Here is an 18149-nt window from a genome sequence, read left to right on the forward strand (position 1 = left end):
CCCAGCGGTGGCCCCGCGAAGGCGGGCGGCAGCCGGGGCGACATGGGCAGCGCCGAGGAGGATTATAACTTTGTCTTTAAGGGTGAGTCCTGTGCTCGATGTGAGCCCCCTTCCCCTAAAGGGATGGAGCAGGAGGCCAGGGGCTACGGGGAGGGAACTGGGGTGGCTTCCCCCGGGGCTGCTGTGTCCTGAACCGGGACGTTGTTGACTGTCTGTGCAACTGTGATGGGCACTGGAGCTGCAAAGGGTCAGGGAGTTGGGGAGCAGGCACTGGCCTCGGCCATGTCCCCAACTGACAGCAGCGAGGCCAGGGCTGACAAGCGATATCTGGATCCATGGAGTCATGGGGAGATCCACATACCACCCCAAGGCTTCAGGTGGGGTGCTGGGTGAATTGCTGGTGTGAGGTGTAGGGGCTGTGACAGCTGGGGTTGAGCATGTGAGACATAAAGGCAGTGTGAGTCCGTAACTCCCACGAGCAGCAGGCGTTGAAAAGTCATTTTGCTGTGGTGACCAGGGCGGTGGCACATGCAGAGGACATAGGGGTCAAACCTAGGCTGGAGAAACAGGGGCACAGCCTCACACCTTCCAGCCTGAGCTCCTCAGACACAGGGCCCTGGCATCCTGTGTCTCTGCGGGGTGCTACTGGCCAGACCCCCCAGGGGCTCAGAGCTCTCCTTTGGCAAGCAGAGACAGACAGGCTCTGATGTGCCACCCATCCTGGGTGCCCACTGCAACAGGGTGACCCAGGGCTCACCAGCATCCTCAGCCTGCTCCTGCTGCCCAGAGCTGTGACTCTTATGAACAGCTCTGGGACTGTACCAGCAGATGGGGAGCATAGCTGGGCTGCGCCGAGGTGGCTCGGCCACACTCAAGGGGCTGAGAGCTCATGGCACAGGGACAGACCCCAGTTTGCTGAAGGAGCAAACACACCAGGTGTTAAGTCCACGCACCTGCCCAGCTTCTGTGCCCGGTCTGGCGTCACTGGGCAATGAGTGATGCCCATGCAGCCAATGCCAGTAGCGGGGCAGTCTAGTGGGATTTCTCCTTCCTCCCACAGTCGTCCTAATTGGGGAGTCCGGGGTGGGCAAAACCAACCTGCTCTCCCGCTTCACCCGCAATGAGTTCAACCATGACAGCCGCACCACCATCGGCGTGGAGTTCTCCACCCGCACAATCCTCGTGGGAGATGCTGTGGTGAAGGCTCAGATCTGGGACACTGCGGGGCTGGAGCGGTACCGCGCCATCACGTCAGCGTAAGGATGGGATGCCCGAAATCCGGGCTCCTCTGGGACCTGGGGGGTGATGCCCTCATACTTGAGCCCTATGGGTGAGGTGTTGAGGGGGGATGTCCGGAGCGTGAGGTGATGGTGGGGTTCTGCCACAGGTATTACCGGGGGGCCGTGGGTGCCCTGGTTGTGTTTGACATCACCAAGCACCAGACGTATGATGTGGTGGACCGCTGGCTGAAGGAGCTCTATGACCATGCCGAGGCCAGCATTGTCGTCATGCTGGTGGGGAACAAGACCGACCTCGCACAGGCTCGAGAGGTGCCCATGGAGGAGGCAAAAATGTTTGCAGGTACAGGCTGGCACCCTGCCACAGGGGCTGGGGGCTTGGGAACCCCCCCGGCAACAGGGACTTGCACCAGTGCAGGCACCTGAACATCTCCAAAGGGGCTCTAGAATGGAGCCGTGCCCTTTCTGGGATCTGCATTGTCTCAGGGACTCCTCTACTTGCAGACAACAAAGGGCTGCTATTTGTGGAGACGTCAGCGCTGGACTCCACCAACGTTGAGCAGGCTTTCGAGACCATCCTGAAGGGTATGGGCACTGGTGCCATGGTGCAGCAGGGTCTTGGGCCATTGCAGGGTCCATTCTCGGGGACGCAGTGGTGGGCAAAGGATGTGCAGAGCTTCTCTCCTCTGCCCTGCCCCACCTGAGCTCTTTGGGGCTGGTTTCGGTGTTGGCTTTCTGGCTGGTTTGGTTTCCAGCCTTTGGTGCTGGGCGTTTCTCTCCCCACACCCACAGCTTTGTTCTCATGGCCCTTGGGCATTCCCAAAGCCCCAGAGGCTCCTTCTCCCCCATAATCTCCAGTCCCCTTCCTGTTGTCTTGGCTCCTGACTCAACGTCTCCAGCACCCTGCTGAACTGGCCATGGGGACCTGGGGATAGGGATGGAGGGGGGTGATTCTTGGCTTATGCAGGAGCAGCTCTCCAGGAACGGCAGCCAGCAGCACCAGGGCAGCCAGATGTGCTGTGCCATGCCAAGCCATGCTGTGCTGTGCCATGCTGTGCCGGGCTCTGCCGAGCCAGCCTGGCCCGGTGAGCTGCCAGCCCCAGTGCAGGGCGAAGCACTAATCCCAGGTTGGGCAAGAGGAAATTGCCTAAGCACAGGGTGTTCCCCTGGTGCCACAGGGATGCAACCTGGCAGAGCTGCTCCTTTGTCATCTCTCAACTCACCCCTCTGCTGCGTAGAGGGGAAGGAGAGCCATGGGCGAACAGCAGGGGCTGCAGGCTTGAGGCTGACCCTGCTTCCCCAGGGGCCTGGGCTGACACACAGACCCCCCAGCACCTCTTCTTTTGCAGAGATCTTCCACAAAGTGCAGAAACAGAAGCAGAGGAGCAGCCAAAGCAACACGGTGTCACTTGCCAGTGAGAGCCCTGCAAGCACGGCCCCAGCACAGGCGGAGAGGCGCCCGTGCTGTGTGGCCCTCTGAACCAGCCGGGCACCCTGGGAAGCCCCCAGGGAACCCCACAATCCTGGGACATGCCAATGGCATAGAGCTGGGTCTGCCTCTGGCTACCAGCACAGGCTGTGCTGCCTGTGGTGCCACCCTCGTCCTGGTGCAGTGGGGACCAGCAGCCTGGACAGGGGCCAAATTCTGTCATAAATGGTGAGAAGCACCTGTGCCGGGAGCTCTTCTCTCTCTGTTGTGTTTTTGCCGGGCCCTGATTAGTATCACCACCATCATGCACTGTCCCAGTCCCTCTGGACCTGCAGGACAGAGAACTGGAATACCTCTAAGGCACTGCTGGGGAAGGAGCCAGGAGGTTCTGGCCAGGGTTATGCCAGCAACAGGAGCCTCTCAGATTGCCTCTGGCCCTGGAGTTGCTCCTGTGCCACACGCTGGGGATGTGGCTGACCCACAGGTGTCCATCCTGCCAGGGACTGCTCTGGAGTTGAGCCAATCCCTAAGGAGTGAGTGGCAGCACTCAGCCCTTGGCTCACTTCTGTCCCATCCCAAACATGGGCAAGTTTGACAGCAGGACCAAGTGAAGGTCCCTGCTGTCTGCATGGTGGGACAGGACTCGTTGCAGGGCCCGGTGCCACGGGGCCAGGAACAACAGCTCTGTGTCCAGAGCAGGGGTGACGCAATCATTAAAGGACTTGTGAAATGCAGGTTTGCTGAGCTGGAATTCCTGCATGTTTGTGGTCGACTCCCTGGGTCCCCACCTTCATAACGTGCTGGACACAGCAGCCTCCAAAGCAGCACAGCTGGATGCCATGGCCCCCCTGCGCCCCCTCCCACACCAATGCCATGGTTCCTCTGTGCCCCTCCCACCCCAAAGCTGTACTCCCCCTGCAGCCCCTCCCCAGGCAGCCTTTACCAGTCCACATCCCCCATTTGGACTTCATCAGTCCAAACGATGATGCAGCCTCCGCCAGTTATCCGAAACCCCTCGGAAATTCCTGCTGGATTCTCCATGTCTTCACTCACTTTCCCTTTGCACCATGCCAGCTGTGCCCTGCCCAGGTCCCTGTCCCAGCCATGGTTCTGCATGGAGTGTGTGGCCATCACCGTCCCTATCAGTGGCAAACACAGGTGGTGGCCTGTACCTGCTGCTGTGCAGATCCCTGCCCCCCCTTACCTGGCCCAGGTGAGCACACCTGGGCTATGACGGGCAGCCCCAGCTGCCAATGGGTGTGGAGCAGGAAGGGCTGTGGCCACCAATGGGTGGCACAGGACAGCCCCTGCCAGGGCTGGATAAGGCCTGGAAATCCCGGTTAGCCCAGTGGGAGTGGGGCTGTGGTGCCGGGCGAGATGCGAGGCAAGGACGATGAGTACGATTATCTCTTCAAAGGTGGGTCTCCTGCCTGTGCTGTGCTGGCCATGCCTGTAGTGAGCTGTGCCAGTCTCAGCCTCCTGCTGGCAGGGCTGGCTCCATGCAGCACCCTTGAGATGGGGCTGGAAGCTTGTACTGGGATATAACACCCAGTTCCCAGTGCTGGGGACCAGCACGTAGGCTTGTTGTGACGTTTCCCTCTGCTGAGCAGGGAGCGGGTACTGGTGGGACTGGGGTTGAAATGCTGCCATGGTCTGAGGGTTTGCTTAGAGCTGGGCTGATGGTTTGTGGTCCCAGTGCTAATTACAGCAGCTCGTTAGTGCTGCGGGAGGAGGCTGGAGCCCTCGCCTGAGTGCAGTGTCCTGGGAGGGGCGGCCGTGGCTGCGGCAGGGTGCTGGTCCCTGGGGGCGGTGGGCGAGGCAGGTCTGTGGGGCTCTGTGGGTGCTATGCTTGCCCCTGAGCACCTGTGAGTGCTCTCCTCTGCCGGGCTGGCTGGGGGGAGCATGTCTGGGGGCTGAGTGAGAGACCCCAGGAGGGAAAGCTGTGCCAACCCCCAGCATTGGTGGAGGGGAAGGATCCTGGGGTCTGGGGTTGTCCTTCTTGGTGCTGGTCCTGGTGGGACACCTCCAATGTGCACAGGAGGACAGGGACTGGTCCTTGGAGACACAGTGTTGGCATTCCTGGCTATGGGAGCCCAGCACCCCTGTGGAGCATCCCCATCCCTGTGTATGGCAGGCTTCCCTACTATCTGCTGTGGCTGGAGCAGGTGCTGGGGAAGCAAGGGGACATTTTGGGCCAGAGTGGGTGCTGGCAAAGCCAGGGGACATCTTAGCAACGCCACAACCTCCTGAGCCATAAAACCGGGGCGTGAGCTCACCGGCGGGCGGCCGTGAGTCAGCCTGCCCACACAGCCCTGCCCGAAACGCCCCGAGTAATTCCAGCCACCGACACCATGTAATTCCAACCAGCGACATGCTGGTAGCCCCTGCCTCCTCACACACCTCCCCTGGCCTCTGCCCAGGAAAATCCTCCTCCCTGGAGTTATTCTGGGACCTGGTGAGGGGGAAACTCTGATGCTGGGTGGTGCCTTGAGCGAGGCACCCAGGCAGGAGCTCCCCCGGCTGCTGTGCCCTGCACTTCCTGGCCGGTGCTGTGCCAGCAGAACAGCTCTGAGGGGGCTCCAGCACATGATCCTCCTGTGCCTATCCGTTCCCTGTGTCCAGGGGCATGGAGCTGGGCTGGTGCTCCTGGGCTACAACAGCTCAACTCCTCCCCTGAGAGAAGGAACATGATCACAGCTGGAAAGCAGCATAATTCCAGCTTTCACTGAGACAGGAGCATCAACTGTTGTGATGCTCATTCCGGCTGTGCTTGTGGGAAGGCCCTGATGCTGCTGGAGGGGCTCAGGGTGGATGAGGCACAGCTCTGGGCATGGCTGCTTCTGGGAGCCCTCCTTGGGGCCCTGTGTGGAGGTACAGGCTGTTTCCACCCCCTCCCCTGCAGTGGGACACGGTGTGCTGAGGATGTTTGCTGGTGCTCGCAGGATGCCCGTTTGAAGGCGATGAGGACGGAGTGTGTCAAATGCTTTTGCTGCTCCAGTCCCTCACGCCCTTCGGGCTCAGGGGGATGAGGCTCAGCACATTACCCCTGGAGGCTGCAGGGCCCTGCCGACCCACCCCTTCCCTGCATCCATAGTGTGGTCCAAAGCCCTCTGGAGCCTGCCATGGAGCACGGCACTGCCGGGATGGGGGTTGCAGCTCAGGAGTTGCAGTTGGGAGTTTAGCTGGGGAAGCAGCAACTTCCCTTTGGTTAAGGACTGAGCCCAGATCAAAGCTTCGATGCTCAGGAAGTGTTAACGAGCCTGGCTTATCACTGGCCTGCATTTTCCTGTTGGCTGGTCCAGAGTATTGCAGACTGTCTCAGTCCTCCCAGACCTCCATGCAGTGAGCAGCAGCCGAGGAGCCAATGCTGTCCTGGGCACATCCCCCAGCATGGGCAGCAGGGCAAGGCAGGGATTCTGCCCCCCTGCAGAGCTGCCTCCAGCCCTGGGGCCCCAGCACAGGAGGGATGTGGAGCTGCTGGAGTGAGTCCAGACAAGACCATGGAGCTGCTCCAAGCGCTGGAGCCCCTCTGCTCTGGAGACAGGCTGGGAGAGCTGGAGGTGTTCACCTGGAGAAGAGAAGGCTCCAGGGAGACCTTCGAGCCCCTTCCAGTGCCTAAAGGAGCATCAAGAGAGCTGGAGAAGGACTTGGGACAAGGGTCTGGAGTGACAGGACAAGGGAGAAATGGCTTCCCACTGCCAGAGGGCAGGGTTAGATGGGATCTTGGGAAGAAATTCTTGGCTGTGAGGGTGGTGAGGCCCTGGCACAGGATGCCCAGAGAAGCTGTGGCTGCCCCATCCCTGGAAGTGTCCAAGGTCGGGTTGGATGGGACTTGAAGCAACTTGCTCTAGTGGAAGATGTCCCTGCCCATGGTAGGACACCCCCTAGATGGGCTTTAAAGTCCCATCCACCCAAACCATTCTGTGCTGCTGTGGAGGAGCTGCCCTTCCCTCTGTCACTGGCTGTCCTGACACGGTGATTGCCAGTGAGGCTCAGGTGCTTTCCAGCTGTCCTTGGTGACCCCAGGGACCTGCTCCATGTGCTGTTGGGCTTCCTGGAGCCAAGCTGTTTGCTGGCTGCCCTTCACTGAGGGTTTTGGCAAGGGAGTGGCTGCATTGTTGAATGTTCTGCACCCCAGTCCATGCAAGAGAGCCATGTCAATGAGCTGGAGCTGGTGGGCAGGGGTTATCCAGGACATGGAGCAACATCCTTGGAGGATGGTGTCTGCTGAGCCTTGACTGAGTGTAGCTGTGCCTTGCTGTAACTCCTGCAGTATGTGGCATCCTGGTGATCCCTTGCTGATGCTGCTGCTCTGATGTCCTCCCCATCGTGGTCACTGGATGGTCATGACCTCAGCTGTTGTCTGACCATGGTGGGGAGAAGTGTCCGACAGGGTGGGCAAAGTGAAGTGTCTGAGTGCACTTGGGGAACGAACAGGCTTGGCAGTGAGGGAATTAAAAATAAATTAAAAAAAATAAAAATGAAAACCTGTTGAGTCATAAACTCAACCAACTTGACAGGGGAGGCGTGTCATAAAGCTCCCCAGAGCCTGTTGCACCAGGTTTTACCGGAACCAGCCAGACGTGGGACAAGCAGAAAATGCACTTAACCCACATCCAGGGACTTATCGGCTCACGGGTTGGACCAGCAACAGCGGAGGAGGAGGAGGAGGAGGATGTTTCTTTTCAGACCTGGTCTTTAAGTCCTCCCGTGTGCCCTCAGGGTGGGAGGCCACAGAGGGTTGGAAGAAGGAGCCCCAGCTCTGCCTGGCTTCTGGCCTGGTCCAGCAGGACCTGCACAGGTCCTGGCCCTGGTTTTCTGCCCCTTTTGGGTACATTAGTGCATACGACACCTTCCTGTCTCCAGGGCTGGGACAGAAACCCCTGGCAACTTCCCATTGATGGCAGGAATTTTCTTGAGGGGTATTTATAGGCAGTAGTGATGCCACCAGGAGGAGTGGAGGAGGCTGATCCTGCTCTGCTTCGCCCCTCACCCAGCAGCTTCTCCTGGAGGAGATAGAGGTGGAGTCTGGGCTGTGGGATGGGTGGCTTTGCTGGTGTCTAGGGGAGCTGACACTGTGCTTGTGCTCCCCCCAGTTGTGCTCATTGGGGACTCTGGGGTGGGGAAGAGCAACCTGCTGTCACGCTTCACCCGCAATGAGTTCAACCTGGAGAGCAAGAGCACCATCGGGGTGGAATTTGCCACGAGGAGCATCCAGGTGGACAACAAGACGGTGAAGGCTCAGATCTGGGACACGGCCGGGCAGGAGCGGTACCGTGCCATCACCTCAGCGTGAGTTTCCTTGCTCCCCACCTGTGGCTCTCACCTGGGGCCCTGCTGTGACCCCGTCCCCTCGCTGTCCCCCAGGTACTACCGGGGGGCGGTGGGAGCTCTGCTTGTCTACGACATCGCCAAGTACCTGACATATGAGAATGCCGAGCGCTGGCTGAAGGAGCTGCAGGACCACGCTGATGCCAACATTGTCATCATGCTGGTGGGCAACAAGAGTGACCTGCGGCACCTGCGGGCTGTGCCCACTGACGAGGCCAGGAGCTTTGCAGGTATCTTCCCCCATCCTGTCCAATCCCATCCCATCCCATCTGGCTGAAGCTCACAGAACCCATCTGAGCTCACCCTGTCCTTGCAGAGAAGAATGGGCTGTCCTTCCTTGAGACATCTGCTCTGGACTCCACGAATGTGGAGATGGCTTTCCACAACATCCTCTCAGGTAAGGGGCAACCAGGAAAGGGAGGGGGCAGGGATAGGGATGGCTTTGGACCTTGTGTCCTCTCAGGATCCTCCTGGGGACCCCATCTGTACTGGGTGGGATTTCGAGTGGAATCCTTTTCCCTGGATGGGGAGATGTTTGCATTTGTACCCCTGGAACTGTGTGTTTGGAGAGGGGGCAGGTCCCCCACTGACATATGTACTTAAAGAATTGTTTTTTCTCTTCCTTTCCTCTCTCTGTTGGCAGAGATCTACCGCATCGTGTCCCAGAGGCAGATCACTGGGCAGCCGGAGTCAGAGTTTGGCCCCAGCACCACCATTGAGCCCATCCGGGTGCTGCCCACGCAGCAGGAGGGCCGGCAGACCCCCTGCTGCCAGAACATCTGAGCCCCTGGACTGCCCCCACCGTGACGGTCCACCACCCAGCACGTGGTGGCATCATGTGTCTCACCCTCTGCCTCTGCCCCCCACAACCCCCTGAGCCAGACAGGCTGGCAGCTGCTTTTGTCTGCAACCTCACGCTGCCCATGCGCTGCTCTCCCTGTGTTTATGTAGGACCTACAAAAATGGGGGGGGAGGCAAAGCATCAGGGTGTCTCCCCTCTCTCCCCGTGATTGGGGACATGCCATTCCCTGTGTCCCTGCTCCCTCTAGCCCTGCAGGCACAGTCACTGAGTGGCTGCGTGGCACTGAACAAGCCTGAACGTGATGAGTCCCTGTTTGGTGACGCCCTGGGTGCAGCCCTGCAGGGAGGGGGACACCGGGTGCACCTTTCTCCCGCCCAGTGAAAGGAGCAGCAACATGGCCAGTTGCACCCAGCCCTTCCCCTGTGACACCGAGGGCTGGAAGTGCCCCTGGGTGCTGCTAGGGACATTGGGGTGGGGTGTGGGGATGACACTGTTTTCATGCTGTGACCCCTTCGAGGCATGGCCCCAGCTGTGACTCTTCCATGGAAAGAGATGGGAGCAGGAACTGGGGAGCCATGGCTTCTGGGGAGGCCTGAGGAGGGGACAAGGGGGGCCAGGGCTTTGGGGACTGAGGGTGAGGGCATGGATAGGGTGCTGAGGGCAAGCACATGGTCCCTCCACACAGCTCCCTGTGTGGGGGCCAGTGCCAGCACTGGGGACCCCTTAGCTCTGGCTCTCAGGAGCCCCTGGTACGGGTTGACCCTGCTCCACTCCAGTGTTTGGCCACTGGTGGCTGGTGCCCTCATGGCCCAGCCTGGGGACATGGTGCCATTAGATGGAGCATCTGCTGCACCTGCAGGGTGAGAGTGGCCCTGTCCCCTGCCTGGAGGGCAGCAGCCACCCCCCAGGGTGGGCACCTCCGAAGGTGCTGGGACAGACTGGGCTGGGCCCAACCCCTGTCAAGGGTCATAGGCAGGTATCAATCAGGACTGGTGCAAGTGGGAGAGCCTGTCCCCACTGAACCAGTGCTGGGGGTCTCTGTCTCTCCGTGGCTGCCCCCCATCACCCCATCTCACTTGACTGTGTCGGCAGGATCTGGGCCAACCACTCACCTTGGGGTGAAATTTGTCGATGAAACAGGAATTGAGGCAAAATCCCCAAATAAAGCTGCTATTGAGAGTCTTTCTTTCTCTGCCAGGGCAGTTCCTTGAGGCAGGAGCAGTGCCAGCCCCACACGGGGCAGCTGGGCAGCATTCCCAAGCAATGAAGGGTGAGGAGGAGGAGGGCAGGGAGGAAAGTGTGACTGTAACCTGGGCAAGGGGAGGGCAGGGAGGAAAGTGTGACTGTAACCTGGGCAAGGGGGTGCCCTCCTGGGAAACTGGAGAGGAGAGCTTGGAATTCAGGCTCAGAGGGGCAGGTTGGATCATGCTGCCAGCACAGGGGCAGCGTTGCAGGGCACAAACCGGGCATGGGAGCAGCTGCACTACGTGGATGTCAGCCCCAAGTGGGTCTGGGTTGCCCCTTTTATCCAACCGACAGCACAGCCATGGCAGCATCTTAACCTTGGCTCCAGCCACCCCTGCACGGTGTGTCACTGCACCGCAGCACTTCTCCATCCCAGAGACAGCCTCAGCCCTGAGCCAGCCAGTCCCATCCTTGGCTGCATCCTGGGTCTCCTCACAGCTGGGGGCTGTCCCCAGGTGAGCAGTGGTCATCGCCCATGGACTGGACTCTGCCCTGTGCCCACCCCAGCTGGCAGAGTCACGGTGACACACAGACCAGCTGGAGCTGCCAAGCGCCACCCCCTCCCACACCATCTGCCCACACCAAAACGTGGTGCCAAGAGGTGATGTCAGCCCTGCCGGCAGGAGAGGTGGGCGTGGGGGCGGATGATGCTCCAAAGGGCTCCTCAAAGGGACAGGGCTGAGCCAAACATCCCTTGGGGCTCCCTGCCATCAGACGTGCCATCAGCCAGGCACCAGCACGGACATGTGGGATGATAAGTTCATTTAGGCTCGTGGAGACACTTGGGCTCAGCACCTCAGTTTTGTTCCAGGCTTTCCAGCTTTCAGATGATTTCTGCAGGGATGAAGAAGTGGGCAGGGTGAAACGTGGCACAGGCTGGCTCATGGACCTGGTGGCACCAGGACTGGGAGCAGCAGCTGGTGCAGGGGGCTCACCATCTCAAAAAGCTCTAACAAACCCCAAGAAGTGCTGCCAAAGGCACAGGACTGGTGGGAGACCCAGGAGGGGTAGCAGAGGGAGGTCTGGCCCCACCGCCTTGGAACTTGGCCCCTCAGGGCCCTGTTCCCAACCACTGCTCCTGCCCCCTCCTAAAGCATGGACAGACAGAAACCAAGAGCAGATACTGAGTTTCTTAAGTAATAATACTTTAATAAAATTAAGTTCTTAATGTAATTTAGCACATTTAATACATTAACCCTTTCCCTTCTTTGTTTTCTACAAGTTGTGCAACATCATTATTTTAATTTTATTTTAATTTTTTCCTTCTCCCATTATACTATATGCCTCAAAACTCAGACAACGAGCCTAACTCTACTTCTATGTTCGGTTACATCTCTCTCTCAGGCCTTTATTTTTGCGTAACGCCGGAGAGATGAAAATACCTGGATGGAATATGTGATTGGTTTCCAATAGTAACAATCCCGACTACAGGTTTCCTATGACATTAAAAGAAAAGAGGGGAAAAAAAATAGCAAACACAACATAATAGGGAATGGACTTTAAATGGAAGGGCCACACAGTCGGGACGGCCGGGAATCACCGGGCGACTCCGTGGCCACTGGCTCAGCGCAAGGTGGGAGTACCGTGGAGCAGGACCCGCGACAGCGCCCGGGCCCGGGGGAAAGCGGATACACACCCACTTGTACAGCAATCTGGAGTGAGGATGAGGGGGAGCCAACGTAGTGCTGGGCAAGCAAAGCCATGAAGGGCTGGGGAGGGCTGCCCTTCCCCGTGTGGGTATCGGCGAGATAGGCTGCTGTGAGACCCTGTGGCTTGGGTTTCGTTTCACCTCATGTCTCCCATGGGAAATCCCACTGGAGCTGCTCTGACAGAGTCCCGAGGGCAGTAAGCTGAAGCCTGGATCTCTTTGATACCAGGGCAGAGCCGGAAGAAATCCTCTGCAGCCCCACAGGCTCCCAACTGTGCAGCCAGATGCCTGAGGGCTGCTCTGGGCATCCCTGGGGATTTCCCTGGCTTGCCTGGGGCTGGGATCAGAGCCAGCTCCACAGTGGTTGCAGCTCGATCAGACCTGCCAGTCTGGGATCCACCAGCCCTCATGCCCATCACCTTTCATGTTTGCTTAACACTGCTTCTAACCCAGGAGCAAATCCCATACTGCAAAACAGGATCCAGCCCCTGGTCTTTTTATTTTTCCTCTTTTTTTATGATTATCTTGAACAAAAGGCATAAAGAAAAAGGAAAAAAAGAATGCCAATGGTTTCACAGATGAGCAAAGCAGCCTGAGACTGCACCTTCCAACTCAGCTCTCGGGAGCCAAGAGCAGATCTCCTCAGCCACACCACACTGCTCCGTCTCCCTGCTCCATTTCTCTGCAAATTGTTTCTAAAGCATCATCACAAATCCAAAAAAGCACATCCTGCCATCACCAACCCAGTGCCACTGTCAGAGGGGAGCTTCATTTTCGTATCCCTGCAAAGATACCAGTGGAACAACTCCAGATTTTACATTAGTGTCACTTTACTGGGGGTGACTTTCAATTTGCTCCATTAGCAGCCCTGAAGTGACGCTGGAGCAGATCCAGCGGGAACGGTGCAGCCTGCCAGGGCTGAAGCAACTCCAGATTCCAGTAGAGTAACCCCATTGGAACAGGGGAGTCACACGGGAGAGAAGCAGAAGCTGCCCAATCTCTGCCATCTCCCACTGGCATGGCACAGGCAAGTCTGCCCAGCACAATTCCAGCTGAATTTTTCACCAGGTCAACTGACAGCAGAATATGACTTTGAGTTTCTACAGTATGTGAAAACCCACACTAAAACACAGAGATTGCTCCCTAACATCGTCAAAAGGGTTTTGGAAGAACCAGCCCACCCTGGCTCTGCTGCCACCAAGGAAGCCTTGCTGGGGCAGAGGCGGGATGGGACTCACTGTCCGTACACAAGTGATGATAAAGTGCATCCACTTTCCAGTCCAGGGTACCACTGTACAATGTCCATCACTGACGCTTCTTCAAGTATAAAACAAAAAAATGAGGTAAAGCAAAACTGAAAGAGCAAACAGGCCACCTCACCGCCCCAGCAGGGAAGGACCAGGCGCTTGATTCCACCAAGCACGAACTCCTCTGGAAGCGCGGGAGACATCGTGCCCTGCTTCCCGAAATGCCCCCGTGTGCCGGGAGGGTCCCAGGGAGGGATCCTGGATTCACAGTGCTATTTATATGCAGAAACCGAATGAGAACTGTCTTCATTCCTGTCCTGACCTATTGCATGGCTTTGCTGAGTGATGAATGCTGGTAACGGCTGCCCCGGCCACCTGAAGCAGGTGCCATCAGGGAGCAAGGGGCAGCCACCACGCTTCTTGAAGGCTTTGGGATCTGTGTGGATGATCCCGAGCTGCAGGGCATCCCTGGGTTTGCTGTGGCTGAGCCACGACACAGAGGACAGGAGCAAAGGCTAAACCCAGAGGGAACCACCTTCCAAGCGTGTTTTCTTTGTGGCACTGAGCTTTGCTAACAACGGCATTGGCGCTTGGTCATTTCTTTCTGAGTTCTATCCTGTAAAGAGATTTTGATGCAGCAAAAAGCATCACCAATGCTCTGCAGAGAAGTGCTAGCCTGGCTCTCAAACACATGGAGCAGCTGGCGGGGGCATGGGGCACATCCTGCCCCACCACCAGAGCCAGGGCTGCGCTACCTTGCCCTGCAGTGCCCAGAGTGGATCTGCCATCTCTGGAACACTCCACCACCGTGCACGGCCCTGCCAGCCAGCCCAGCACACCACCATGCACCACCAGCTCAGCGAGCCCTCAGTCCCACTCTTTGCACTGCAGGGACTCAGGATATGGCCAGAGCCCAACACGCTGTGCCGGTCAAGAGTGACCTTCAGCCTCCTCCTCGCTTTCGCAGCCAAAAACCAGGTGTGTGCCACAAGTGTCCCCCTCCCATCAGCAGGACAGTGTCGGGGCGGCTGTCAGGAAGCAAAGCTGTGAGATCAGGGATGCCACGGCTCGGCACAGCTGTGGGAAGGACCTCTTGGGTCAGCAGGGACTTTTGCAAAGATCTCACCTGCAGCTCCAATGCTAGAACCTGATGGTTTGAGGCTGAGTAAGGAAACACCCGACAAACCAAATCTGGCCTCCTGGGAGGTGCCAGATGCCAAGCAGGAGCTCGTCCCAAGGCTCATGGCATCTTCCGGTGCAACGCAACCAGGGCGAGAGAGAACCAAAAAAAGAAAGAAAACAAAGAGGGAACAAACCAACTCTAGTGCCCTGTCCCTGCCCCGTGCAAGGGCAGAGCCTCCGCACGGCACCTCGCTGCCTTCGAGCTCTGTCCATCACCTTACAGAGGGGAGATCACCCAATCTTCCTTTCCTTCGCCTTCCCACTCAGGACAGTCCCACCTGCCCGTCTCGGGACCCTCCCACACCTTTGGTGCTTGGAGAAGTTCAAAAACCAAGAACAGTCCAAGGAAAGTAACAGCAACTTTAACATTTTTCTGCAATTTCCCACTTCAAGCCCAAGGCTGGAAGTCAGAATAAGGCAAAAATTAATGGCCTAAAACTTCCTTATTTGTTCTGTGACTAGCCAAATCTGTCTATTTTTATTAAAAAAGCAACATAAACCCCCAAACGTATCTTTTTAAAAAAATACATATTATTAGATCCCTTTTTTTTTCTTTTTTTTTCCCCCTCTATAAAAATAGCTTCAGGACTTTGATTGACAGAAGGTACCAGTCGGTGGCTGTTATTTTCTTAGGCTTTTGGTTGTTTATTTGTTTGCTTCAGAAAAATAGGACCAAAAAAAGATGGAATTCCTGGGGAAGTAAGTTAACAATGATCATGTTCACAAGCTTATTTTACATTCTGCTCTGTCTGGGATCACTTGGATCTACTATAGATTAAACAATATGGATAGCATCTACTATTTGAACTAGTTAATTTTTTTTTAATCTTTACTCTAGGATTATATGAAATAAATTTGAGTGTTTATTATTATTAACTTTTTTTAATACCCATCAACACAAACTTTTTTTCTTCTTCTCCTTTTTGGTTAAAAACAAACAAACAAACAGAAAAAAAAAAATCTTATTTTAAAATGCTTCTTTGAAAGGCAACAGAGCAGAAGCATCGCCCCGTCTTCCTGCTACTTTGGGACAGGGAGAGGGACACGGGCTGGATTTGGAGGTTGAGTGACCCAGCCCATGGGGACGTCATGGCTGCTCAATGCATCTGTAAAGCAGCTCCTGGGCCAAGATCCCGTGAAATGCTCCGGGATGTGCTGGAGCCAAGCACATGCTGAAGTGCTATCCTGGATTAAAGCAATCCCAGAGCCCAGCCAGGAGCACTCCCCTCGCTCTGGCTGTCCCTACGATCCATGTCTTACAGGAGCTGTGCCCACACTGGCTTGAGGGAGCACATGGGGTGACATGTCCCTACCTAGGATGGGATGGAACTGGCCAGGAGCTCTGTGTAAGCTCAGCCTCTGGCTGCTCAGAGCACCAGGACAAGCCCACAGCTCTGATCTGGCTCAAGCTACAAAGGGAAGATCACGGATGTTCTCAAGATAACACCTGGCCTGAATGCTGGGACCAAATCCTCCTGTCCCTGCATCCTGCCCAGGGCAGGGAGAGATGGAGCCAAAGTCTAAAGGGAGGCAACAGAAAGCATCCACCCCCCTGATCTGCAGAGCCCCCTGTGAGTGCCCTCTGGCCAGGGGTCCGTGCTGGAACTGGCCATCAGTCCCTCCCAGCGAGGCTGTGGAAAGGACCTTAAATCCTCTCACTACACTGGGCTCTCTGGAACCAGATCCAGGGCAAAACTCGCCCGGCTCTCTGAGATGGGACTGGGGTGGTAGTGCTGGGAACGAGGAGGAGGAGGGTGGAGAGGTGGTAACACAGCTTTGCCGTCTGAGGGCTTAGCGTTCTCCAAGCCCCTGTCCCAGGGAACCACAGAGGGAGCAAACTCTGTCCCTCAGTGCCCGCTCAGGCGGTGGGTCGGGTCAGGTTGAACCCCAGGACACCCACGGGTGCCCTGGAAGTGCTCGGCCACTGCAGGGCCTGGGCTCACCCGGGCCAGCACGGAGCAATGCTGCCCAGACACCACCCTGACCCAGCCCGGAGCCAAAGCCCAACCAGACCTTAACCCATTCCAAAGGGATTCCCAGACGGAGCAGCCACAGGATGGGGGCACAGGCTTGGGTTCATAGTGGTTTTTCTCTTCTACTTCTCTTGTTTTTAATTACTTTTTTTTTCTCTTTTTTTTTTTGTTTAAATACATCCAACTGTGTTAATTTCTTATTTCTGGAAAGGGCTATCTGCACCATAACTATCACCTTTACATACACACACGCACACACGAAAAAGGAAACATATATTAAAAACACTTTTTAAGCAATACTCTGGATACAAATGTATTTTTTAACCTACATATATTCTAAACCTTCTAAACTTTTAAGGATCACTTTATCATAAAATAAAATATCCTTTTTTCTTATAATAAATTACCTAATAAAAAGTATTTTTATTAGCCCAGTTCCTTGCTACATTTACATGTAATAAATGCATTTATTAAAATAGAATATTAAATTATAAAGAAATGTTCTAATTTTAAAATCTTAGTCTTTTTTTCCCTCCTCTCTCTCTCTTTAAAAAACACCAGGAAATGCATCAAAATAAACCCTTCAAACGCCAAACAAAACAGGTTGGAGCATTTTGATTTCAGAGGTTCACAATATTAACAGTCTGAGCCGTTGTATGTATGGAGATTATTATTTTTTTAAGAAAGAAAGAAAAGAGAAAAAAATAATAGATATCCCTCCAGCTGAAAAATACTTTTGCAAATGGGAGCTAGGACAAGATATTTTTATAGTATCTCCTCATTAAATATAAATCCAATTTTGGTTCTTTTTTTTCCTTTTGTTATGTATTATAATACACACTATTCTCTATATAATTTATGTCGATGAGGATGACATCACAGCATGATATTACTTTATCCCTCCGTTTCCCTTTGTCATGTTTTGTCACCCACTCCCCTGCATCGTCCCTTCTCCAGGAGTCCCCGTTCCCCCTGTGGCAGCTCACAAACACCGGCCGAGGACGCAATTTTGGGGGACATAGCACCACCCTGACACTCCGAGCATCCCATGGCCCTGGGTCACATCTCCCTGCTATGCCAGGACTGGGGAACCCCTGCTCCCACAGCCCTGGCGCCAGCTTGGCTCTGCCCAGGAAATCATGTCCACAAGGAAAGGTCATACGACGAGCCCCAAATCCAGCACAGCCCCAGCCCCCGCTCCTCAGTTTCAGCGTTTGGCAAAGCACGTGTGTAAATCCCAGTGGTGCTGAACTGGGGAACCGTGCTGGTCCCATCAGAGTCACTCCATCCCCCCTGCGGGGCTGATCCTGCCTGGACCTGGATGCCTCCTGCCAGCAGCTCAGCACCTTCCAACGCAGCTCTGCTCCCACCCCTCCGGATTTCCAGGACCTGCTCTCGGTCCCACCGCTTGTGCCCTTGGAGGCCGTGTTGCTGCCTTGCAAAACACCACCACTGGCATTCACCCAGCATGGCAGGGCACAGCGGGGGTCACCCGGGTCCCCTCCTTGGCTCCATCAGCCCCACAGGTTCATGGAAACCCCGGGGAACACCCCTGTCCCCAGCCTGGCCGAGGGGAAACCATCCTGCCAGTGAGAGTGCCTGTGCTTCACTTCACCACTCCCAGGAGCTGGCCTTGCTTTGGTGGGACACAAAGCCTCTGAGGGATTTTGCAGGATGGGGGTCTCAAGGACCAGGCTTCCCACAAGGGTCTTGCTGCTCCTAAACCAGAGGGAGGGAGAGCTGGGCAGCTTGGGGTGTTGGGTCCCAGCCCCATCTGCCTCCCTCCACCCCAGGTGCAAGTGGGGTGTTCTGTATCACCTCAGCACCCTGAGGGGGTTACCCCAGAGGCCTAGGAGGGATGTTGAGGGGGGTCACCAAAGGCATCCTAGTGGTGGGAGGGAAGGGGAGAAGTGCAGGGACCCTGCTTGGTGGGTGCCACAGAGATGGGACGGATGCAGGAGGAGGGGGCTGTCTTTAGTTGTCGTTATTGCTGGTGAATTAGACCAACAAGCCATTTTTAGTCACCTATCAAGGAAGATACAAGTCAGAGCAAA

General features: G+C 56.1%; 2 protein-coding genes across 2 annotated transcripts; both read left to right on the forward strand.

Annotated features, from left to right (window-relative positions):
* The first annotated feature begins 6 nt into the window (after nucleotides 1-6).
* Nucleotides 7-2910, forward strand: RAB25 (RAB25, member RAS oncogene family). Its single transcript, XM_008925998.3, has 5 exons — nucleotides 7-82; nucleotides 1061-1256; nucleotides 1388-1581; nucleotides 1743-1823; nucleotides 2588-2910. The coding sequence occupies exons 1-5, from the start codon at nucleotides 43-45 to the stop codon at nucleotides 2716-2718; spliced, it is 642 nt and encodes a 213-aa protein (XP_008924246.1). The 5' UTR covers nucleotides 7-42; the 3' UTR covers nucleotides 2719-2910.
* A 1134-nt stretch (nucleotides 2911-4044) lies between these two features.
* LOC103759615 (ras-related protein Rab-11A-like) lies at nucleotides 4045-9368 on the forward strand. Its single transcript, XM_008926033.2, has 5 exons — nucleotides 4045-4084; nucleotides 7764-7959; nucleotides 8035-8228; nucleotides 8315-8395; nucleotides 8642-9368. The coding sequence occupies exons 1-5, from the start codon at nucleotides 4045-4047 to the stop codon at nucleotides 8779-8781; spliced, it is 651 nt and encodes a 216-aa protein (XP_008924281.2). The 3' UTR covers nucleotides 8782-9368.
* Nucleotides 9369-18149: the final 8781 nt, after the last annotated feature.

This window comes from Manacus vitellinus, unplaced genomic scaffold (genome assembly GCF_001715985.3).
Source record: "Manacus vitellinus isolate BGI_N305 unplaced genomic scaffold, ASM171598v3 scaffold_106_pilon, whole genome shotgun sequence".
In the NCBI taxonomy this organism is placed as follows: Eukaryota; Metazoa; Chordata; class Aves; order Passeriformes; family Pipridae; genus Manacus; species Manacus vitellinus.